The sequence below is a fragment of the Vipera ursinii genome (assembly GCF_947247035.1).
Source record: "Vipera ursinii genome assembly, chromosome: 10".
NCBI classification, from domain to species: Eukaryota; Metazoa; Chordata; class Lepidosauria; order Squamata; family Viperidae; genus Vipera; species Vipera ursinii.
The window spans coordinates 9,976,866-10,000,382 of record NC_139520.1 but is presented as its reverse complement, the minus strand read 5'-3'; the positions used below and the strand labels follow the sequence as shown (position 1 = coordinate 10,000,382).

At 40.3% G+C, this 23,517-nt stretch overlaps 1 protein-coding gene across 1 annotated transcript in view; it reads left to right on the top strand.

The window, feature by feature from the left end:
• Positions 1-5,946: 5,946 nt before the first annotated feature.
• VAT1L (vesicle amine transport 1 like) overlaps positions 5,947-23,517 on the top strand; it is a gene marked incomplete at its 5' end in the record, with an annotated part of 41,904 nt that continues 24,333 nt past the window's right edge. Inside the window, 3 exons of the mRNA XM_083370336.1 lie at positions 5,947-6,218; positions 13,806-13,935; positions 19,808-20,023. Of these exons, the coding sequence (XP_083226462.1) occupies positions 5,947-6,218; positions 13,806-13,935; positions 19,808-20,023 (618 nt within the window). The remainder of the gene's footprint in view (positions 6,219-13,805; positions 13,936-19,807; positions 20,024-23,517) is intronic.

Sequence of the window (23,517 nt, the reverse complement as noted above, 5' to 3'; positions counted from 1 at the left end):
CTTAAATCAGACATGTCAAACACAAGGCCTGGGGGCCAGATATGGCCCCGCAAAGTGGTTTCATGTGGCCCACGAAGCCATCCTGGAAACAGTGAGGGAACGGCCCCCACTGCCTTGGCCCTGGCCCAGAGACCCTCCTTCTGCCAGAGACCCTCAGATCTGTCCAACTCCTGCCCAGGCCCCCTGACTTAAATGAATGATAAGGGATTGTAGTTGCACCAGTAGAAATACAAAATTCTCAAGGATGAGAAATTGAACACCGGGGCCACCACTTACCTCAAAAGGTGATAGGTTACCCTTGATTAGACGGGCTCAAGGGGATGCTAGGTAGATATTTTTCCAAGATTCTTTCAACTGAATTCCAGCAGTGAGAACGGGATGCTGGCTTAAATAATCCTTTCCAGCAGAACAATTCCACAATTCTATAAACAGACAAAATTCTACAACAGGCAAAAATAGCACCCATGGTGCTCACAGTCAAGCTTTGAGAGCACCAAGGACTCCACAGACTGAAATAGTTCAGATGTACCCCATTCCATACTATATTTATTTGCTCATTTCACCTGGTAAAGGAATATTTTTTATGATATCGAAAGGAATTGCTGGACCACGTAATCAACAAAATGTGCAGGAAGAATCACGACTTGTTTGTGGGATCCTTGGCAGCCTCTGAGCTTAGTTGTTTTCTTGCAGATGATTCATTACCCTACTAATAACATCATCAGTGCTAGAAGACAGTGAGGTTTGCTCTCTTGTTTACATACAATGGCTTGCCATGTCAATGTGGGTAGGAAACTGGTTTCTTGATTGCTTGTACATAAACAGAGCAGATCACATTCCCTTCTAGCCCTGATGATGTTACCTGGTTGGGTAATGAAGCATCTGCAAGAAAACAACCAAGCTCAGAGAGCACCATAAAAGGACCGCATAAACAAGAGTCTTGATTCTTTCTGTACATTTTGTAGATTACGTGGTCCTGTTGATATCATAAAAATATTCCTAATACCAGGCAAAATAAGCAAATAAAGTATGGAATGGGGTACATCTGAACCCCACAGTTCAATCCCGAGCTACCAATATTCTCTTCTGTTGGATTCTTGTTTATTCCTAAGCCTTAAGCCTATTCATTTCAAGAATGCGTCTGAGCCAAAGTAATTCATATTGCTGTGTTTGCCCACCCCAATGTTCACAAAAATGTTGAATTGCTGATATGTCCACTCTTTCCTGCATTTTCAATTTGCCCTTCCTCACCTGCCTTTGTGATGTCACAATGCAGCCAAACTAATTAGTTTCCGAGTGGTATTGTATCATCCCATCCACTGTTTGTGATTTGAAATTGGCTGCTATTACCCCTGAGATTAAAGCAAAACAGAGATTGAAGCAACAGCTAGAGAAGAAAATACCAGTAACATAGCACCCTCCTAGGGAAATAATTTTGCCTTTTATATTTTTATATTTCAGGTAGACTTCAGAGAATCTGTACAGGTGACTATTCAGTGCAGCCTTGTCTAAGGACAATTTTCTACAATATAATTTAGATTTTTAAAAAAAACAGATGGGAAATAAGATTTATTATTTAGGTGGGCAATGTTTGGTGACTGTCACCTCTATTTGGCCCTTTTCTGTACTTATGTTGTGAGATTAAATTACTTATTTTTTGTTAACTGAACTGAACCTCTTTTAGGATTTACACTGCAGTGATTGCATCTTCTCTTTTTGAAATAAGCAGAAAGTGTGTGTGGGGGGGGGGGGGAAGCAAACTCGAAATTTTGGTTGGAGGACCAAAAAAAGGAGATGGAAAGTCACACTTTATCTTAGCAGCTCAGATTCCTACTACTGGTTTAGACAACAAATAGTTTCATTTTTTTTAAAAAAATATGTACTGCTTAAAATTCTAAATGTCTGTTCAACTGACACGTTTCACTGAAAATCAATTATCTGTGAACTAGCCTGATAGCCACCAAGAGAAGTAAATCAGAACTTAGTTCCATGCTAGGATTCATGGGAAAAAAGGACTTCGTCTTCTTTCATTATTGACAATTTGCTAAGCTTTAATGTGACTTATTGATTGTATTGTATGGTGTCAAGCCACAAAGATTGTAGCTAGCTAGCTAACTAGATACATAGATAGATAGGAGAGAGAGAGGGGGGGGAGGGAAATTGATTGATTTTAGGAACTATTTTGAATTACAACTTAGCATAGGGCCCATGATCCTTTTCCAAAGTTGATGACCAGCCACCTGAAGTGCAGGTTCTCATCTTCTCAACAGCTTTTCTTCTCTATATTTCAGAGCCCCCCCCCCCAAATCCAAGCTGCATTAGATGGAAAGAGAAGTCCAACCAAGCTTCTCTTGAATCCAGCTTGACCCTTGGGTGACTTCGTGAACACGTCCATGTTGTTCCCTTGGCTACAAACAAGTCGTTTTCTTAGAATTTCTTTGTCTCGTCCATCTAAGTACTTACAAGGCCCAATCTTGTTTAGTCTTTGGAGATTAAATTAAGTCAAATCCTGCTTTTTTTAAAAAAAAAGGGAGGGGACTCAGGTTTAGACATTGGATTTGTTTGTTCACATGGTGTCCTCTAGGGTTAAGTTTCTCATTTTTTTTCAGTTTTTGTTTTTCCCACAAATTTGAGAGAGTCTGCTGGCATATGACTTTCCTCCAAGTACTTTCCATTTCCCACACCAAACACCACATAATTAGGAGGCATTGTTTCTGAAAAGGAATTGATGGGTTGTTATTCTTTTGTCAGCAACATCATTTCTTTTTGCTAGCAAAGGAACCTATTAGGTGAAAGATGGATGGAGGGCTACTGGAGAAGACCTCATCAGATCCATGACAAAATGTTCAGACACTTCTGATGCAAATGAAATGGTCAACCAATTTGAATTTTTTTTAATTATTTTTTTATTTTTTTAATTCCATTTATATCCCGCCCTTCTCCGAAGACTCAGGGCGGCTTACAAGCTTAGCAGTAGCCTTCATTCTATGTATATGCCTGCTTGTTAGGGCTTTCACACACACACCCAAGCGGCATTATTACAAAGTCAGCTTAATTGCCCCCAACAATCTGGGTCCTCATTTTACCTACCTCGGAAGGATGGAAGGCTGAGTCAACCTTGAGCCTGGTGGGATGCGAACCTGCACTAATTGCAGGCAGCTGGTGTTACTTAAGGAGGCAATCCACCAGCTACAATGGTGGAATTGAAGCTATGGTTCACAGCACATACAAAACAGGCAGAATAAATGCTTTTTTTTAAAGGAGCATTCTTCTCTCAATCTCTCTTCCCCGAGTTTATTTCTGAAACATAACCTCAGAAAAGATCCATATGTGTAGCATTTCTGATTTTTAGCCAGGCAACTAGAGTTGAGAAAAAAAAAAACAAATTAAAGTGCCTTTTGGTATCACTTCCTCTAGCAAGCTTAAATGTAGTTTATTTGAGAACCTTTTTTTAAAAAAAAATCAGGACAAATTAGAACAAGGTCCCTTTTCTGAGACTCTGGCAGATGTTAGGATTTTATACCTGGTGATAGCCATACCTGCATCTGAGATTTTTCATGAAAAACAACAACCCAGCATCAGTGAGAAAAAAAAATTTGCAGGAACGTTTCATGTGGAACAATGGAATTTAATTTGGGCAGTGGGTTCAGAGTATTCAGAAGATCACAGTTCTTATCCACATTATTAAGGATGATTTAGTTTTTTCTTAGCTCCCTGTTTATGTCATCATGGTGGTTGGAAGCACAGTCTATAGCCCACTGCAATGTCTGAACCTCACCAAATGTGATGTATTCCTGGGTTAAGTCCACTCGTGAGTTAACCCAGCGTGTGAACCCGCTTCCCAAATTCAGCAACAGGATGTTTCCATAGAAATCCATAAATACCTGCATCCTTTGCTCAGCATCCAGAATCAGGTTTGGTCTGTCAGACAACCTCAGATAACTTTCTTCCAAGTGCTTTGAGGGAAGCAGGAGGAATTTTTTTTTTTTTTTAGTTCTTGTTAAAAGCAGCCTTAGAATGTCATGCAAACCTAGCTAAATGCGGCTTACTCCATAAACCACGAGTCGTTCAACCGAATGGATCCACTTTGCATGAGTGAGCTCTGGCTCCAGCAAGGGAGGGTTGTAAGCCCTGGCTTATGTTTTGTGCAAACCTAATCATTGTAGCTTGCACAACAAACCATGGCTTCCGGCAGTGTGCCAGCCTAAGCCACCTAGGTTATCCCAGGCCACCTGCACACGTGGGGAAACATCAGTAAAGGCTCTTCTGCCCGGGCACAGAAAGATAACGCATAACCCCTCCTTCCCAGGTGGGGGGGGAGGGCGTCTTCCGTGCGACATCCTTCCTTCCCAAACAGTGAGAGCATCCCTTCCAAATCTCTTTTCTTCTCTCTTTTTTTTCTTTTTTTCCTTCCTGCCCTTAAATGGTTCCTTTCGATCCCAAACAAGGATTAAAGCGCAACATTCATACGAGCACAAAAACCCAAAGCCGCCAAAGAGCATCTGCAGGCCAAACTCAAATCAATTCAACTCCACAACCCCATCCCACCCCACCCCCCCTCAAACTTGTTGTTAGCTGCGAAGTCGTGTCCGACCCATCGCGACCCTATGGACAACGTTCCTCCAGGCCTTCCTGTCCTCTACCATCTTCTGGAGTCCATTTAAGCTCACGCCTACTGCTTCAGTGACTCCATCCAGCCACCTCATTCTCTGTCGTCCCCTTCTTCTCTCGCCCTCAACCTTTCCCAGCATTAGGCTCTTCTCCAGTGAGTCAGTCCTTCTCATTAGGTGGCCAAAGGATTTGAGTTTCAACTTCAGGATCTGGCCTTCTAAAGAGAAGTCAGGGTTGATCTCCTCTAGGACTGACCGGTTTGATCGCCTTGCAGTCCAAGGGACTTGCAGGAGTCTTCTCCAGCACCCTAGTTCAAAGGCCTCAATTCTTTGGCGCTCGGCCTTTCTTACGGTCCAACTTTCACAGCCATACATTGCAACTGGGAAGACCATAGCCTTGACTATACACACTTTTGTCAACAGGGTGACCTCTCTGCTTTTTAGTGTGCTGTCTAGATTGGCCATGGCTTCCCTCCCCAGGAGCAAACCTCTTTTAATTTCTTGGCTACAAGTCAAACGACCCTAAAATCCCTTAACCGGGGAACGAGCAGATGGCTTGCTCGAAGACCCCCCCCATCCCGCGCCGGAGAGGCGACCGCTGCCCTCCAAAGACGTCGCTGCGCCCCCCCTTCCCGCGGCAACCCCCTTCCCCCAGCTTTCCCCTACCTACCCACCCCCCCAAAAAATCCTCTCCCGGCTCTAAGACAAACCCCCACCCCAAAAAAAAGTTCCTGCGCCTCTACGCCAGGGGGTACGGTAAGCCAGCGTTTCCCAACCTTAGGAACTTGAAGAGGCGTGGACTTCAACTCCCAGAATTCCCCAGCCAGCGTAGCTGGCTGGGGAATTCTGGGAGTTGAAGTCCACGCCTCTTCAAGTTCCTAAGGTTGGGAAACGCTGCGGTAAGCAGCCGGCGGGCACGCCCCGAGCCCTGGGCAGTCCGGGCCCCCGCGATGGCATCGGGAGGAAGGAAGGAGGGGAGGGGGCAAATTTTTACCGGAGGTTTTTAGTTAAGGGATAATGTCATCTTTTCTAAATTGTTTTTTTTTTCCCCCACTTTTGTATGCCCTGTTTGATTTTAAATAGCCTGTCAACCGCCCTGAGTCCTTCGGGGGGGGGGGGGTGGGTGGGAAAGGGCGGGATAGAAATTTAATAAAATTCAAATTAATTCAATTAAAAAGAAGACGGCCGGCCAAGCCAGGCGCGCTCCCGTCCTGCGGCTGGCTCCCGTTCCCGCCGCGCGCGCGCGCCCCCGTCCTCTTAAAGGCGGCTCTCCGGCCCCGCCGCCTCCCTTCTCTGCCGCCGCCGGAGCCGCAGCAGCAGCAGCAGCAGCCGCGCCATGGCCAAGGAAGGAGCCGAGAAAGCCGAGGAGACGGAGCAGATGATCGAGAAGGAGGCGGCCGAAGGCGGCGGCGGCGGCGGCGGCTGCAACGGCGAAGGCATCGGCGGCGGCGAAGGCATCGGCGGCGAAGGCATCCCGAAAGGCGGGGATGCCAAGGAGATGCGAGCCGTGGTGCTCTCCGCCTTCGGGGGCCTCAACAAGCTCCGGGTGTCGAAGAAAGTGATGCCGGAGCCTCAGGAAGGAGAGCTGAAGATCCGCGTGAAAGCCTGGTCCAGTATTCTGGCTTGTTTTTATTATTATTATTATTATTATTATTATTATTATTATTATTATTATTATTATTATTATTATTATTATTATTATTATTATTTTAATATTTTTTATTAGTATTGTGATGATGGTGATGGTGATGATGATGATGATGATTCGGGTTAGCCGACGGTCGTCTGGAAGCATCTTCTTGCCTCCCTTCCATCCTCTGCGTCTCTCTCTCTCTCCCTCTCTCTCTCTCTCTCTCTCTCTCTCTCTCTCTCTCTCTCTCTCTCTCTCTCTCTCTCTCTCTCTCTCTCTCTCTCTCTCTCTCTCTCTCTCTCTCTTTGGATGATGGTGATGATGATGATGATGATGATGATGATGATGATTCTGGTTAGCCGACGGTCGTCTGGAAGCATCTTCTTGCCTCCCTTCCATCCTCTCTCTCTCTCTCTCTCTCTCTCTCTCTCTCTCTCTTTGGATGATGGTGATGATGATGATGATGATGATGATGATGATGATGATGATGATGATGATTCTGGTTAGCCGACGGTCGTCTGGAAGCATCTTCTTGCCTCCCTTCCATCCTCTCTCTCTCTCTCTCTCTCTCTCTCTCTTTGGATGATGGTGATGATGATGATGATGATGATGATGATGATGATGATGATGATGATGATTCTGGTTAGACCACGGTCGTCTGGAAGCATCTTCTTGCCTCCCTTCCATCCTCTCTCTCTCTCTCTCTCTCTCTCTCTCTCCTCTCTCTCTCTCTCTCTCTCTCTCTCTCTCTCTCTCTCCTCTCTTTGGATTTGATGGGCAAACGGGCGTCTAGTGGAGGGGGAGGGATTGGAGACTCTTCAGCTCCAATGTAGTGACTGAGTAAGAGAAGAACGCGTTGGTCCAATCCCCCACCCAAAAAGAACCCTAACCTTTCCCCCTCCCCATCCCCGTTTTATTCTCCAGAGACTTTTGCAAAGTTCCAGCTCAATCTCGGGGGGGGGGGGGGGAGGTCGGTGAATTCAATAGGGAGCTCTCCCACCCCCACCTTTGTCCTTTGCAATCGATGCCTTCCTTAACCATCACGGAGAAAAGAGCCTTTTTTTAAAAACAAAACACCTCCAAACAAACAAACTGGGGCTTATTCCCAACTTCCGGAGCATTTGGTTATAAAAAAACAGCTTTCTGAGCTTTGACTCGGCAGCAAATGCAGCTCTGCCCCCAAGTTCTCATTTGTAGGAAAATGTGCACAAGACTGCAAGCAAAAAAAAAAAATCGACTTATCTTTTTTTTCCCTTTCTCCCTCTTTCCATTGCTCTTCCTCTTTCCATCTCTTTCCCTCTCCCCCCCTTTCCTCTCTCCCCATTGGCGCTCAATAATGGGGTGACGGTGAATCTTAAAAAAAAATGTGAATCATTTTTGCTATGTTTTTTTTTTCCAAAGGACCCAATGTATTAGAAACCCTTTCAAGTTTTTTTTTTAAAGGATTCCTGTGTATCAGGAAGCCTTTTCCAAGGGGAACAATATTTTGGACTGTTTTGGTCTTTTTCTGGCACCTTCACATTTCTCTTACGTCTGTGACACCCCCCCCCACTCTTTGGTATATGTGGATGTTGATTCTGCTATATAGGGACTGATTGCCTTTCCTTCTGATAGCCTCAAGTTCTTTTCTTTGGTCAAGCTCATTAATAAATCCTCTTTTCCCCAAGGGGTCCCCTGCTCTATGCTTAATCCCTGTTTTTTCCCTCCTAGCTAATTTTTTTCCCCCTGGAAATTCTCTACTGGAAAGATGCGGATGAGGGTTAGACGTACGGCTACTACAGACTGGAATTATTCAAGGGCTGTACAACTTGTTGAGATGCCGAGAGCTTGAGCAAACTGTGGGTAACATGTTGGGTTGGAATGTCTAAAAGTGAGCAGTAGAAATCAGAAAGAATGATGAAGCAGGCTTGTAAAGCCAATGCTGGCTTGCTGCCTCTTCTTGAACTCCTTTGCTTACTTGAAGGAAATGCACCTTGAGGTCCTTGAGTTGTGCTTGACTCCTGATGACTACCTGGGCAGAAACATGCAGTTTTATGGGGGGGGCAATATGGCAATGGTTTCCCAGTATCTTCTTCCTGATTATTTTAATCTACTCGGTGACCCTGAAATTCCCAAGGATATTTAACTAATTGTCCTCTCTAGTTAATAGTTATGTCCAGTGCTGCTTAGCTTCCCAGCCCAAAGTTAAGTTGTTATCATCTACTGAAAATACAATATTTTTATCTCCAACTTGGCTCAACCCAACTACCTAGATATGCAGTTTTGGCAGGAGGCAACAGTCATTTGCTACTGCCTCCTTCTAGGATGTTCTTACAATTTCCTCATTTAGCTGATTTTCTGTAGAAGTCTCCCATCCAAGAGACTAACCAGGCCCAATGCTTCTTAGCTTCTGAGGTGACAGAAAATAGGTCAAGGGTGGATTGTGTTGCTTAGTTTCTTCTGAAAGTATGTGACTGTATGAACTTAAACGTATTGTTAGCAAGAAGTCATGGGACTAATCCTATCGGAACATTTTTGTTTCTTTTGCAGTAAAGAAATAAAATAAAAGAGATTAGAGTCGTACACTTTATGTCTGTGCAGACAATCTTTCTCCCGCTTTCAATTGTTGGTCTTAACTGTTTTAACATCTTGGAGGTTTTGATGTTATGTTTGTTGTTAAATCAGCAGGATTTATTTACTTCTGCTCCACAAGGCCATTCCAAACAATGAGGATAATTGGAAGGAAAGAGAACTAAGAAGTGGCACATAAAAAACTGATTTAGAATTAACCACCAACCCATCTCTTCCATCTTCCTCTTCCATATTAAAAGTGTTTTCTCCTAATGATGTGGAAGGAAGGGAATTTGCTCTGGCAGTCAGATCTTTATTATAGTCCTAGACTAGCATACGGAAGGTGGGATACAAACAGTGATTTTTACAAAAATTTTTTTAAAAAAATACACAAATATATATATTAAAAAGCCTATATATTTTTAAAAGCCTATATATGTTTGTGTGTGTGTGTGTGTGTATGTATACACATACACATATACACACTTATACACACACACACATAATGCATACACACAAAAATCTAAAATATACAGAGGAATAAAAACAACAGATAAATACATGAAAGGTTAATATATATATATATATATATATATATATATATATATATATATATATATATATATATACACACACACACACACACACACACAAGGGACGCAGTGGCTCAGTGGGTTAGGACACTGAGCTTGTCGATCAGAAGGTCGGCAGTTTGGCGTGTCGAACCATGAGTGCCGCGTAACAGAGTGAGCGCCTGTTACTCGTCCCAGCTTCTGCCCACCTAGCAGTTCGAAAGCACGTAAAAATGCAAGTAGAAAAATAGGGACCACTACGGTGGGAAGGTAACAGCGTTCCGTGCGCCTTTGGTGTCTAGTCATGCCGGCCACATGACCACGGAGACGTCCTCGGACAAGCGCTGGCTCTTCGGCTTTGAAACGGAGATGAGCACATCTCAATACAGTACAAAAAATTATTTGAGGGATTTTAAGTGCTGTTGACAATATTGTGTTATGGAAAGATTATCCTCTACAAGCAGCAGAGAAATATCCAATTCTCCTGTGCGCCCCTGATACTTGTACAAAAATGGTGAAATGAGGCTATAGGTCAGCGGTCTTCAAACTTGGCCCTTTTATGACTTGTGGACATGTGCCTGGCTGAGGAATTCTGGGTGTTGAAGTCCACAAGTCATAAAAGGGCCAGGTTTGAAGACCCCTGCTATATGTTTTCATATAGTATGTGATTAAGTGATTAGAAGTGCATCTTTCCCAAATAGATGGAACTAGGTGTTGACTACAAACAATAAAATGCATTGTGGAAAGTTTTGGTTCAAGAATCCAACTACTTTTTGCCTGTTTCAAATGTGTTCTGCCTTTACCTTTACCTCCAGATTTTCAACAATTTATCAGCATTCTGTGAATATGGGTTGTATTGCATCTTCAGGGGTCTATTTTTAGGGGTGCCCAAATTATTTTGAAACTTTGACCAGTGGTAGAGTTTCACAGTGCCTCTTTCTGTCTCTCCCATGTTCTTGGATGTTCACATTTGCCACATGCTATATGTCAGGGGTCTTCAAACTTGGACCTTTTATGACTTGTGGACTTCAACTGCCAGAAGTCCTCAGCCAGCATGTCTAACTGAGGAATTCTGGGAGTTGAAGTCCACAAGTCATAAAAGGGCCAAGTTTGAAGACCCCTGCTATATGTTCTTCCCATTGCACGTGTGCTACTATCCTATAGATCAAAAGCAGAGATATAGGATTTATTTGGTAATTATATAATCATAGATTATACTACTGTAGCACACATACAGTATGTATGCTACAGTTTTAGTTAGGTGCATGTTTCAAAGAACATTTGCAAAGTTAATTCACTCTGCCAAGCTTTGGGGGAATTGTGGTAAGGTAAGGCTGAGTTGAGTCCTAGAAGCCCTATCAAATTTGGGCCCTGGTTAAAAACATGTTGGGAAGTCACAAGTTTATTGAGAGGCTACAATTTAAAGGATCTGTTAGTAGAGTGAGCATGAGTTGGAGAATATTCAGCTCTTTATGAAATTATAGATTTTTCAAAGTAATACTGTATGCATAGAAGTGATACAAAATGTCCTTCTCTCAATGCTGAGCTTCAGTAGCTTAAAAAACATCCCTGGAACATAAGTAGGAAATGCATCAGAGACTTGAACATCTCTGATACTCAGTCCAAATATGCTTTTCAATCCAAAGGTAAAGACAGTGGTGGATATGGGTGAAGAAAGACTAATCTATTATTTAAAATATTTCACACAACTGAAAATGAAATTTCCCATCTAGACCATCCATGCATTCAATGTCCACATGCATCAAATGTCCACAGAATTTGGAGCTGCAGCTCCTGACAGCGTTAATCTATCCTGATAGCACGTATAACACTGTACTGCCACCTCACATTGGCATCCATGCTAAAATGAAATTCCAGTCGAGAAGCACTCATGGATGAATGAATAGTGATGCTCTGGCAGTATAGAGGTTAGGAAATGTTTCAGTGCAGATTTGGTATGAGGAAGGTATGTGAGGCATTTTCCAATGGAGTTCAGGAATAGAAATATCTCCTGTGTACCACCAGGTCAGAAAATCACATTTCTGCCATCCAAGTGTGGCTCCTGTTACACAAAGTCCTGGCATTTTATCGGAAGGAGAAAAAAAATCAAGGTGAAATGCTGCAGTGCTTATTTTAGAAGACTTTAACCTTGAAAGAAGCATTATGGCTTGGGGAACAATGGGAACAATGATTTGTATTGCTAAGGACCAGGCACACATTGGGTCTGGTTGCTTATTTTAAATCTGCCTAGTTTTACTGATTCCTTAGAATTCTAGAATTCTCACTCAAAGTGTGAATAATTAGCTCAAATCATATATTTAACACATTTTGCAAAGAGCCAGTTCTCTTTAGAAGTCTATAACATTGGTAAAAGTGGAAGGAGGAGGAGGAGGAGGAGGAGGAGGAGGAGGAGGAGGAGGAGGAGGAGGAGGCGGCGGCAGTCAACAGCAAGATCAATGGACTTGGTTCCAGAAGTGCAACAATAAGTGTGTCATTGAAAAAATTGAAGGACCAGGCTGGGGACAGGTCATCTGGGAGAAAATCAGCCTATGTAGTCAACAAGAACTGGGGCTAACTTAGTGGCATATAATCTATCAATGATCATGGATTATGGGTAGTGTAGTCCAAAACCCTTGGAATGTATAGTTTGCCTACCCTTGATAGAGAGGTGAATGCAATCCGATCTTGGATCATGTTAAATTTCATTCTGCTTTATAAATGGAAGCTGGCTGTCTTTCTCTAGTATATATTCTGGCTCCATTCCATTGCTTTGCTGGATTTGTTCTGCCTTATATTCCTTCATATTCTTATTCAGTTCATTACAAAATATATCCCGCAACGCTAAGCATCGTATTACTGTTTACCCAAGTCTTATGTTTGAAAAAAGCAATGAGCAATGGGTTAGAGTAGAGTTTCGTTCTTCTCCTTTTTACTGTAATGTGTGTCTGATTCAATAATATGCCAAGAGTGGTCTATTTCACCATCTCAGGGTTTTATAGATCGGAGTCAGCCATTAAGAGTATTTCCTTTCTTTCTGCTAAAAATGTTAACTCAGTAGGACTAAGAGTAAAAGCATAGTGAGAGAAAAAGACTGTAGCTGGAATCCAGGAAATCTTTAAAAAGCACACCAATAAAAAGAATGAGACAGCATTCACCAGTTTGAAGCCATTTTCAGCAAATTAGGCTTAAGTACCCAGAGAATAACATTTTTGCCGTTCAGTGAAACAAACATTTAAAAAAATAATAATAATCTCCAGTGCTGGGAGTAACCATTGTCTTATTTCCACTAACATGTTTAAAGGGAATTGAAAGTCTCAAGGATAGAATGGGGTTATTCAAATAGCTTTGGCCAAAATCCTACACAGTTTTGTAGGTTGCCATCAGTGTTTTAGCTATAATCCAGAAGCCCAGGGAAACTGTTGTAACAAGGAGTTATGGTAGTCCTCAATTTATGACCCCAGTTTTGGTCTTCCATTACTAAGAAAGACAGCCCCATGAGTTTGATCATGTGATCATGCAGGGATTGTTGAAAACGTGTCGTAAGTCACTTTTTCTCAGTATTGTCATCACTTTGGTCACTAAACAAATAGTAGTAAGTCGAGGACTATCTGGAAGGGACTCATTGATAACCACATTTGATTAATAGCTCATGGATCAGATTACACCACCTTTTTTGAAAGATTCGGGAGCATGGAAAACAATCAGATGAAAGTTGCCAGTAATTTGTGGGAAAGGAATGTTACATTTCAGTTTTTAACGGTATGCTATTGTAATATAGAGTAGCTTCCTTAAAAATTAAATCATTTGCAATCTCCTCTGTACTTGGTTGAAAACTGAACCAATTCGTTTTTGTGAAGTCCTTAATATTTTAATCCCACTATTTTCCAAAGCAGTATAAACAAAAGTGGATTTTAACTGTATGTGATTTTGGACATATAGAAAAGCAAAAACTTCCCTCTCTTCAGGTTGTGGACTCTTTCCCTTGGGGGAAAAAAAACTGTTAGAAAGTCATGTACATTGAATGAGACTTATCGCTCAATCTATTGTTGCTGTTGCCTGTTTCTTTGAGATTAAGTTCTTAAAACTTCAAACATAACATGCTGGGGGTTTTTTTTTGGGGGGAGATTAATCAACAAAAGAACAATGTGTAAAGGGGTGGCTATTTTTAACGAGAAATTATTTTGTGTTACTTGGAGAAGACAAAGAGAAGAAACAATGTAATTTGAGCTCTTCTTAGGAGTATCCCAAAAGATGAATAGCGAATGCAGCTTGGGGGAAGGGGAATGAAAAGAAATCTCATATAAAGAGCATTTTGGGTTGGTAACTAAAACATGGTTGTAAATGGCATCATAGGAGTTTATTCAGTGTCACTTTGGTGGTGTTTATCAGCTACTTTCAAATGTAGGCCTTCATATCTTCCCTTCTCATTTTCTTTCCTTACAGTGGCTTAAATTTTATTGACCTGATGGTTCGCCAAGGGAACATTGATAATCCACCAAAAACACCACTTATACCTGGATTTGAATGCTCTGGAATTGTAGAAGCTCTGGGTGACAATGTGAAAGGCTATGAGGTAATATGATGGTGCTTGAGAACAAAACAATATATCCATAAATTAAGATAAACCAGTGGTTCTCAACCTGTGGTCCGCGGACCTTTGGGGAAGGCGCAATGTCATCAGAGGGGGTCCACAAAGGCTGGAAGAAATATTATGATTTAAATCTTGAGTTAGGTCTTGGGGGTCTGTGGCCATGGTCCATGGCCACAAAATGTATTTAAAGGAGGGTCCGTGGTGAAGAAAAAAATAAGAACCACTGTGATAAACCATAACATGGCCTGTTTGGGTTTTATTATAATGTGCTGCGTGTACCTGCCTATCATTGCTTTGTGTTGTGTGTGGATCAGGTTATTGTAGGTTTAAGTATCCTGGCATACTACAGTGTCAGAACTCTGCCCATGTGTTGAATGTTAAAGTATTGTGAATCAGTACCTCTTGATAAGGATGTAGTGGAATCTCCAAAATGGAACAAATCAATTAACCAGATATTAGTGAAATTTAAATGGTGGTAGAGCATTTGATGATTAAATGGCCTTGTTCATACCTCAGATTGAACCATAAGATGGTTTGTTTGCTTTGGGATTAGAATTAGACATCCCTATTCCAATATGTGTTCTATAGCTACCAGGAGACTGGTTTTAAAATGGCTGGTTAGAAATAAGTCTAAATATAACAGCTATATAAATATATATAAATACAGCAAACGTGCAGCAGCAGTGAAATAGAAGCAATTTTAAAACGCTAGCGTCGTGACACAATTCTCTCTTTAAAAAAAACAAAATTCACATTAGGAATGCTACTGTTGATGTAGCCAATAGGAGAAGTACTGCAGAAACAAACAGATCATCATCATCATCATCATCATCATCATCATCCCTTAATGACAATAGTTATGCTTGGTTCTAATAGAATATAGACTCCTTGAGAAAAACTGAATAGAATGAAAAGGAGAATCAAATAGGGAGAAGTTCTTTGTAGGAAACGTGAAAAGCCAACATGCTATAAAGGTAGGTCTCAAATCTATAACCCACCAAGTCATTTTCTGGAAGAAGAAAAAAAAAGATACTTAAAGGAAGGAGTGCAAAGTGCAGGTCTCAGCTGACAAGGACCTACCCTCTTAGAAGGTGTGGGATGGTAACAAGGAAGGCAATAGCAAGCTAGGTTGACAAAGGTGGGGAGGAAGAAAAAAGGAGGGAAGTGGCTGGCCGTGACCCAGAGCAGTAAAAGTCACCTCCATTTTTGTAAACCCAGCAGAAGATCGGCTGTCTCAGCTCGGGCAACGTTGCAGCTTGTCAGTGTTGTCCAGCTCCTCCTTGGGGCTGGAAGGAGGTGACTGGAAAAGATACCTACGTAGGAGAGTGGACGATGGCATTCACTGGGTTCATCCAAGACTGGCCGAGTTAGCCTTGCTCCCTCTTCTTCCAATGACACCTCAAGTAGATAGATGCCTGCTTAGCGGGGTGATGTCAGGATCCATGGACCCCATGGAGGCAAATGCTCAACCTCTGGTAGGAATTAGAAGGAAATGTCTCCTCTGGAATTTTTTTTGAGGGATTTGAGGGATTAAACATTAAGAAGTGTTCCTTGCTTGCTTCCACATAGCCATCAGCTTCAATGGTCCCAGCTGCTCTCCACCCAAGAACCAGCCATAGCCACCCCTGCTGCCCAAGTGGCTTATATAAAATAACCCCAAATGTAGTTACATTTCATAGTAAACTTCATCTATTTAATATACGTGTGCTTGCCACCCTTATTTTTTTTCATTCTTGACTCACTAGAGGTTTCATTGTTAAGGCCTTTGGGCTTTTGAGCTAGTCTCGAATAACATTCATGGCAATCTGAGTTTGAGATTTAAGCTGAAAAGGAAAAGCAATCATTTCTTTTGGGCCCTAAATCTGTTTTTCTTCAAAAATACAGTGAGAAATAACCCAGGGCTATTCAGACAATCAGAAGATAACTGCATTTACCTCTGTGCAGACTGCAGTCAAGACAGTAACTTATGAATTGTTAAACTGTCTACTATATCACCCTTAGTATTTGGCACACATAAATTTTACTTGTCTTACTGAGCAAGAGGCTGCAGACTTTCTCCTAAAAAAAATTAAAGGGAGGAAAACCTTTAAAATATTACCAACTTCTCGGCAGTAGCTATAGATTGTAAAATTTGAATGGTGCCCTCTTTTTATTATTTATTGTTTCAAGATTGGCTTACCATGTACTCTTATATTTTATAGTATACTTGTGTTTTATTGATCTGGGACTATAATCAGTAAACATAACTAGCCAATCTGTGAATGGAGTAGCCTTCTGCCCCAGCTGTCATTCAATGTCTGCATCCATCCCATATTCTCAGATTTTCCCATGTGCTTCTAACCATCAAAGATTGGGGTTCTAGAAAGAGCTCACTGCAATTTGCTTTTTTGTGGCTTAGCGTGTTTTGTCCCAAGGATGCTTTTCCAAAAGGCAAAATATTTCGCTTCTCATCCAAGGAGCTTCTTCAGTTCAGCCCAGAACTGAAGAAGTTTCTTCAATGAGAAATAGAATGTTTTCAAGGAAGAAAAACTTCTGAAAAAGCATCTTTGGGACAACCATGACTTGGATTATTGAGAATCTCCCTAAACACATGTTTTTGTAAACTCAGTCAACTGTAGTCAAACTCAGTCAGCTATAGTTGATGCTTCTTAAGCCAAATAAACTTTAACTTATTGGGTAAACAAAGTGGTACAGTACATCCATTCAACTGAAGGCACAAATGAATGCCCACTAGTTATGACTGCAATAAAATTTATTCCAAATCTGCAATTCATCAACCAGTTGAATGAGTTTGTTTGCACTTCTTGGGAGGAGGGGCCCGTAATTGAGATATTCAACTTAATTCTAAGCTTTCACCCATTGTATGCAAATACGGTATATATATATTTTTATTTGTTTGTTAATAATGAAAGAAAACAGGTAAACCATTTCGTTTCACGTAAAAATTCTACTTTTTGCTGGTGGGGAAGAAGAGGTGGGAAAATGGACGTGTCATCCTGTTTCAGTACCATTTTACAAGCTTGTAATCTTTTCTATACCCCAAGGCAGTTGAAATGGGACACTACTCAAGACGCTATAAATGTTTCCGTGCTATAAAGCTCTCAATCCAGCCCCACAGCCTTGAAGGAAGAGTAGCTGGGTTCTAAAAGGGTGCAGTAGAATTTGATCAAGATAGAAAAGCATTGTTTCACTGTTATGTATGCAGGCACCTGCATAGCAACAGCCACCAGGGGGCGTTGGCCTGAACGGTTTTTGGCAGGAAACCCAGTTTCGGCGGGAAACCTAGGGCCAACCCCATTGGCTGTCCGCTTACCTGGCTAGGTATTTAAGGAGGCCAGGTAACCCTCATTCCCCAGTTGGCCATCCCCTCCAATAAAGAGCTGAACTCACACTCTGGCTGGCGTCTCTTCCTTGCGTCGGACCCACTACACAATATCACAATAAATTAATACGTGGGAGGCAAAAGAGAGGTGCTAGCTGTTTCATTTTCTCATTTTGAAAGGTCATCACCTAAAAGACATGCAGAGCTAATAGAATATGAGATGATCTATGATGGGAGATATAATCACTGATGGAGCATTTAACAGCCTTTAACATTTAATAGGTGTCTTCTTTAAAAACAGAATATAGGCTTTGCATCTGGTGGGGTCTATTTCAGTTCCCAGCATTGCTACTTTATGAAAAGAATATTTGATATTATTAAAAAAATGTATAGGCATATCCCAGTCAGCCTACCTTGTGGTCCTGCCTTTTTTAAAAAATCATATTATGATAGTTGGTTGTCTTAATTCATCCTACAGACTCAGCTGTTTTATTTGTCCATTTTAATCATGCTATGGTGCTTCATTATTTAGTCAGCATGTATTATAGCAATGAAAATCCCCAGCTTAGCCAGATGTTGTTGGATTATAACTCCATCTCCTTAAATGAACATAGTAATGAGGGATGCTGGAAGCTAAAGTTGATTAAGGTCTGAGCTTTATGAAGTGCATTTTTCTTGAACTTGAACAAAGTTCTTGAGCTTTATCAAGTTCAAGTTAATTGACAGTGTCAATGGTCACTATTACTATTTTGTATTTCACATCAGCCATCTCCCACCTGATAGACCCAAGGTTTATTGAAACCAAGAGTTTCAACTTCCTAAGCAAATTCCAAATTGCAACATGATTCAGTAAGACTGAGTAACCCAGTAAAGAAATAAGCTCTCTTAAATATTTGTTTTTATTTATTAAATGTGTATGTTGCCCATCTTCTCTACCAAGACATTCTGGGCAGTTTATAATGTCATAAATAACAGAATAAAACAAATATAAGATTTAAACATCACCAGGAAAGCAAAACATTAAAATTAATATTAAAATGGATAAATGAACCAATTGCATAGATGGGGTGGAAGTAAAATCTTGTACTTGTCTACTAACCATTCCAAAATGGGATAGTCGCATCAGGGCCCCAAGCCAGTTATAAATATAACTATTAATATAAATTAATTATATTAATATAATAAATTAATATAAATATGTAAGCTTACTTTTAAATAAGCATGGGTAGAACTGTACTCTATAGCTAGGCAGCCTTTGAAGCATTGGATTGTATCTCACACACACTATTCCTGCTTGCTCACCAGCAATTATTTCATTTGTTGTAATTTTTGTATTATGTTGTAATTTTTGGAAGGAAAAAGTACAATGGGCCAAGCTAATTAAGTAACCAAAATAATTTTATTTCAGATGTGTTCATGTGAAGAATCAGATGACTGTAGGAAAAGTCTTGAACTGTTAGCTATAAGAATGTCAGCTTTGCCGTTTAATTTCATTTTTTCCTCCCAAGCTGTAATTCTGTATTGACATCTAAATAAAACTGCATTGAGTACTTGAACATGCTATATGGAATGATAATAACCAGTTTTTAAAATTGATTTTTGCTACTTTATATGTGAAAACAGTCTTCCTTTCCCTCTTCCCGTATTTTATTGTACGAATAATTAAATATGAGCAAGGTAAAGAATGTATTCCTGCTTTAAAAACTATCAAAAGCAGCTGATAAAGTTGAATGTACTGTAGGCAGAAGACCGCAAAGATACACATGTTGCCATCTGAATCAAACAATGTTCTCTAAAACACAATTCAGCATAGTGATGCAGCTTATGCATGAATTTAAATCCACAGATATTAAGCATGCCAGGAAGGGGTGGATTTACAATCACTGTTCAATACTTTTCATTTAAAATGTGAAACATATAGGACTGATTTTGTTCAGCTTGGAATAAGCCAGCTCTATAAACTGGTTTAAACAATAAACTATTGATTATTTTGAACTTACTTTCCCAAAATATTATGGAAAACATAATACCGTACTTAGGGCAGGAGTCTGCAATCTTAGCAACATTAAGACCCGTGGGTTTCAACTCCCAAAATTCCCCAGCCAGCATGGCTGGTTGAGGAATTATGGGAACTGAAACCCACAAGTCTTAATGTTGTCACGTTTGCAGATCCCTGAGACAGACTATTATCTGTATAGCTCTTTTAGTTTCAAAATGTTTTCAACCTCATTTGAAAAATTGAGTAGCCCCATTGGTCTATTTCAGGAACAATACAGTCCTGTCCAGAGGAAAAATGGGATAGAAATATGGCATAACAATATCTGGCATATTTCTACACATTTTGCATCATTCTTATGCCCACAGTGACTCTCATCTGCCCTCCCCATATGTGATTGTAGCCCTAATCACTGGATGTTACTGTCACCAAGGAATAACTGCCAATGTCTGAAACCAGCCTGCATTTTGTGGATAACTCAAGGAGGATTATCCAAGAGATTGTAATCTGACTGTGTTTCTTTCAAATGGTTTCAGATTGGAGACAGAGTCATGGCCTTTACCAACTACAACGCCTGGGCCGAGGTTGTATGCACACCTGTTGACTTTGTGTACAAAATTCCCGATGACATAAGCTTCTCTGAAGCAGCTGCCTTTCCTATGAATTTTGTAACTGCATACATGATGCTCTTCGAAGTTGCCAATTTGCGAGCGGGCATGTCTGTGCTGGTTCATTCTGCAGGGGGTGGAGTGGTAAGTTTTCACTTTATTGTCCTATAAAGAATTACAATTTTGATTGTCAGTATTAATAACTGATGTTGTTGTGGATTTTGCAGTTCCATCTTCTTATGGATTGAGAGGGCTAGATGTAAAAAAAAAAAAAACCCAACAACCCACGTAAAAGTCTCTTCTGCTCAAAAGAATGTGTCTTTAAGGGGGTTATGTCATGTAAATAGAGGAAAAAGATACAAGAATTTAAATTTAAATTTTACTATAAGTAGAATTGGATTTAAAATGTAGCAGTTACTGGAATTCAGTCTGCTTAACCAGATGTTGTGTACTTTAATGCCATGAAAGTAATGAAAATTTTCTTCCAAGCCCGGTTTGTTGAAAGAAAACTGGCTCCTTGACTAAGAAAGTCTATAATGACTTCCTTTCAGAATAAAATAGTCTGTATAATCTGAGAAGAAGAAGAATTATTGGCTTCTGAAATCTGGCTTCTAATTTGTGGCTATTGGTGAAAATGGAATGAATATTGAGAGCTGGGTACATTAAAACTGAGGAAGAGCAATAGGAACTTCCAAAAGTGAACATATATGGACTTTCCATGTAGAAATAGAGATACTCAGTTGAGTATGTTTTGGAATAATCTTAACAGGATTTTATGAAACATCTTTTTTAAAGGACAGATGTTCACTGATATGTCACATTTTCTTGAAGAGGAAGTGCTTTGGAAAACAAAGTTGTAAGCTTTACCTAGGCCAAAATCTTGATCATATAAGTTATAAACTGCCTAACCAAGACAATAAAGTAATTGCCATAGCCAACATTATCTTTATACTTTTGTTCATGTTGAATGATTACTCCTGAGTCATTGCTACTAGCTGTCTGGAATGTATAATCTCATGATATTATAACTCAGTATAAGCAAAGAATGTTTTTATTTTTCTCAAATACTTTCTTCCTCCTTCTACCCCACCCCACCTGCAAAAAAACCCCCACCCAAATGCAGACCGTTTAAATCATTTGAAGCCAGAAAAAAATTTGAGTGCAAGAGAACTTGGAAGGAGTTACTGAACTCCACAAAAGCACTAGTACTATTTCCAAATGACACTATACAGTCATGTAGTTAATAACAAACAGTTGCAAAAAAGGTTAATCTGGAGACTCCCACACTAGCTCATGGTAGGAAAAATATCTACAGCAGTACAATTTGAAACAATGATTGCCTATCAAGCTGGTTTATAAAAAATGCAAGGGAGTAGGCATTGGATATAGCCCCAAGAGAGTGATTTTGTAGGCTTGTGTGGATAACATATTCCAGGACTTTAATGTCTAGCAGGAGGAGGACAGCCAAAGTACCCCATTTATTTTCAAATGTCATGAGCATTCTCGAGCCATTAAGTAAAACAATGGAGGTCCTGTGGCCCAACAATCTTGGACTTCGTTTTGCATTAATAAAAAGTTCTGAGTCATTGTTTCAAGTACTCCAAACATTCCAGGAGCACATGATCTTTTGCAATATCAAAAGGGTGGGAAGTCTATAGTCTTGGATGATTTATGGTGACCTCTCCACTGGTTGCTTAGATGGGTGAATGGTACGGCCATTCCTTTCGAAAGGAGTGCGACTTCTTATAAGTTTAATAAATACATTTCAAAGATGAATGGTTGAAAGGTATAGCTAACTGCAATGATCCATGGTTATTGTATTCCGCATGATTGTGATATTGGAAAATCAGGATCTGGGATCGCTAACCATTAGTTCTTTTTCAACTCTGCACAAGATTTCCAAAGATCTTGGCTAAAACCTATAACCTGAAAATCTGCTTGGCATTTTCCAACACTGAATCTCCGATCACCATCCCTAACTATTGGTATCAATGGTTAGAGATCTGATTGTCTTTTCTCCATCCCAGCAAGCACCTAAAAATTTAATTTCTGATGAATTGGGGAGCCTCCTGAATAATTTGGGAATAAGTATAGTGATAAAGGGGGAAATCAATTCATCTGGTTGTTATTTATTTCCTTTCCACCCAGCAACCAGTTTCTCCCATCCGATGAGAAGAAAAACTTTCCTTCCAGGAATGTTATTTGGGTCTAAGTGCTATCCATGTCTCACCCTGTAAGCAAAACTGGGTAATTCATCAACAGGGAGATATAGGAGTGTGCATCTTTTATAGGGATATTCTCTACATCAAAGCATTTTCATTTTTTCATTACCAAGAAGCCTATTCTGTCAGATTTCCACATCACTCTGCAAATGATGTCTTTAAAAATATATATTAAAATGTACGGTTTAATGCAACAGTCCGTTTGCCATAAATATTTTAAACATGGAAGTCTGTTTTCTCTGTGGGAAACCCTCCTGAATGTTCCTATTTTTATATGTGGTTATTGAGCCAAATGCTGCATTGTCAAATCTCCAGGGAGGTAATGGAGAAGGTTATAGAGAAGCTTAGTAGTTATGTGTTGTTTATACATCTAGGAAATCTCCGAATCAGGGCACTTTGCTTTAAAATTGCAAACCTGATGGAATTTTCCTTCATCTCTTCTTTTTTTTTTCTTCCCAAGAATGAGTCTGACAGTCCACTTTGCAAATACTCAATTCATCTCAAGTGAGGTTTGTTTAAATCAAATAACAGATTGTTCACTTAATAAATTATCTTTCCCAATTTAACCATCACCTAATTTTGAGGGCCCTAAGAGAATAAAATCATTCTTTAGTCCAGCTGAAGAGCAACGTCCTAGTACATTTACACAGGCAAGAAAGATTTCAAATGCATCATAAAATGTATCATCAAATAAAACACTCCATTTGCCAAAAAAGACAGCGATTCCTCCTTTTACAAACCCAAAGTGTACGTCTACAAAGCAAAATGTGGTGTTACCAGGGGGCTTGTCAACTAAAGGATAGAAACTTAACAAGTTTCTGAGCACATAAGAGGATGGGCAAGGAGGTGAAGCAAATTCCATACGAAGGTCTTTATTTTATTTTATTTTTTTAAAAAAGGTGTTCAAGAATTTCAACTACTGCTGGTCTACTGGGGAAAAAATGTTCATTATTGTTACATTGCTGAATTTCCTGTAGCCGAGCAAGTGAGCTTTAAAGAATATTCTCCAATTTTTGAGCAGAGCAAAGGTCTTAATATAATAGGCTGGCTGGATATACAGAAAGTGTACTCCATTTTTATTGCTTTAAAAGTTCTCACTATAGTTTTCCCTCTGCTGCATTGGACAAGGAACTCTCCATCTCACAAGGCACAAATGGCTAAAGTACTTGTGAGAGGCAGGCAACAGTGTTTTTCTATGAATCATCATTTTCTTTGTTGATTGGAAATCATCACCAAACAGAAGGAACTAGACCTGAATGGTTAACATTGTAATTTTTGCTAGTAATTGAGTTTGGAAAGACACACTCTTCTCTCAATCCCCAGGAATCCCATTTGAAGCTGAAATACAACATTTGGCACGTACTTTATGCCTGCAGTGGAGCTTTTGAAAGTTTGGATTGTTAATGTTTTTACAAA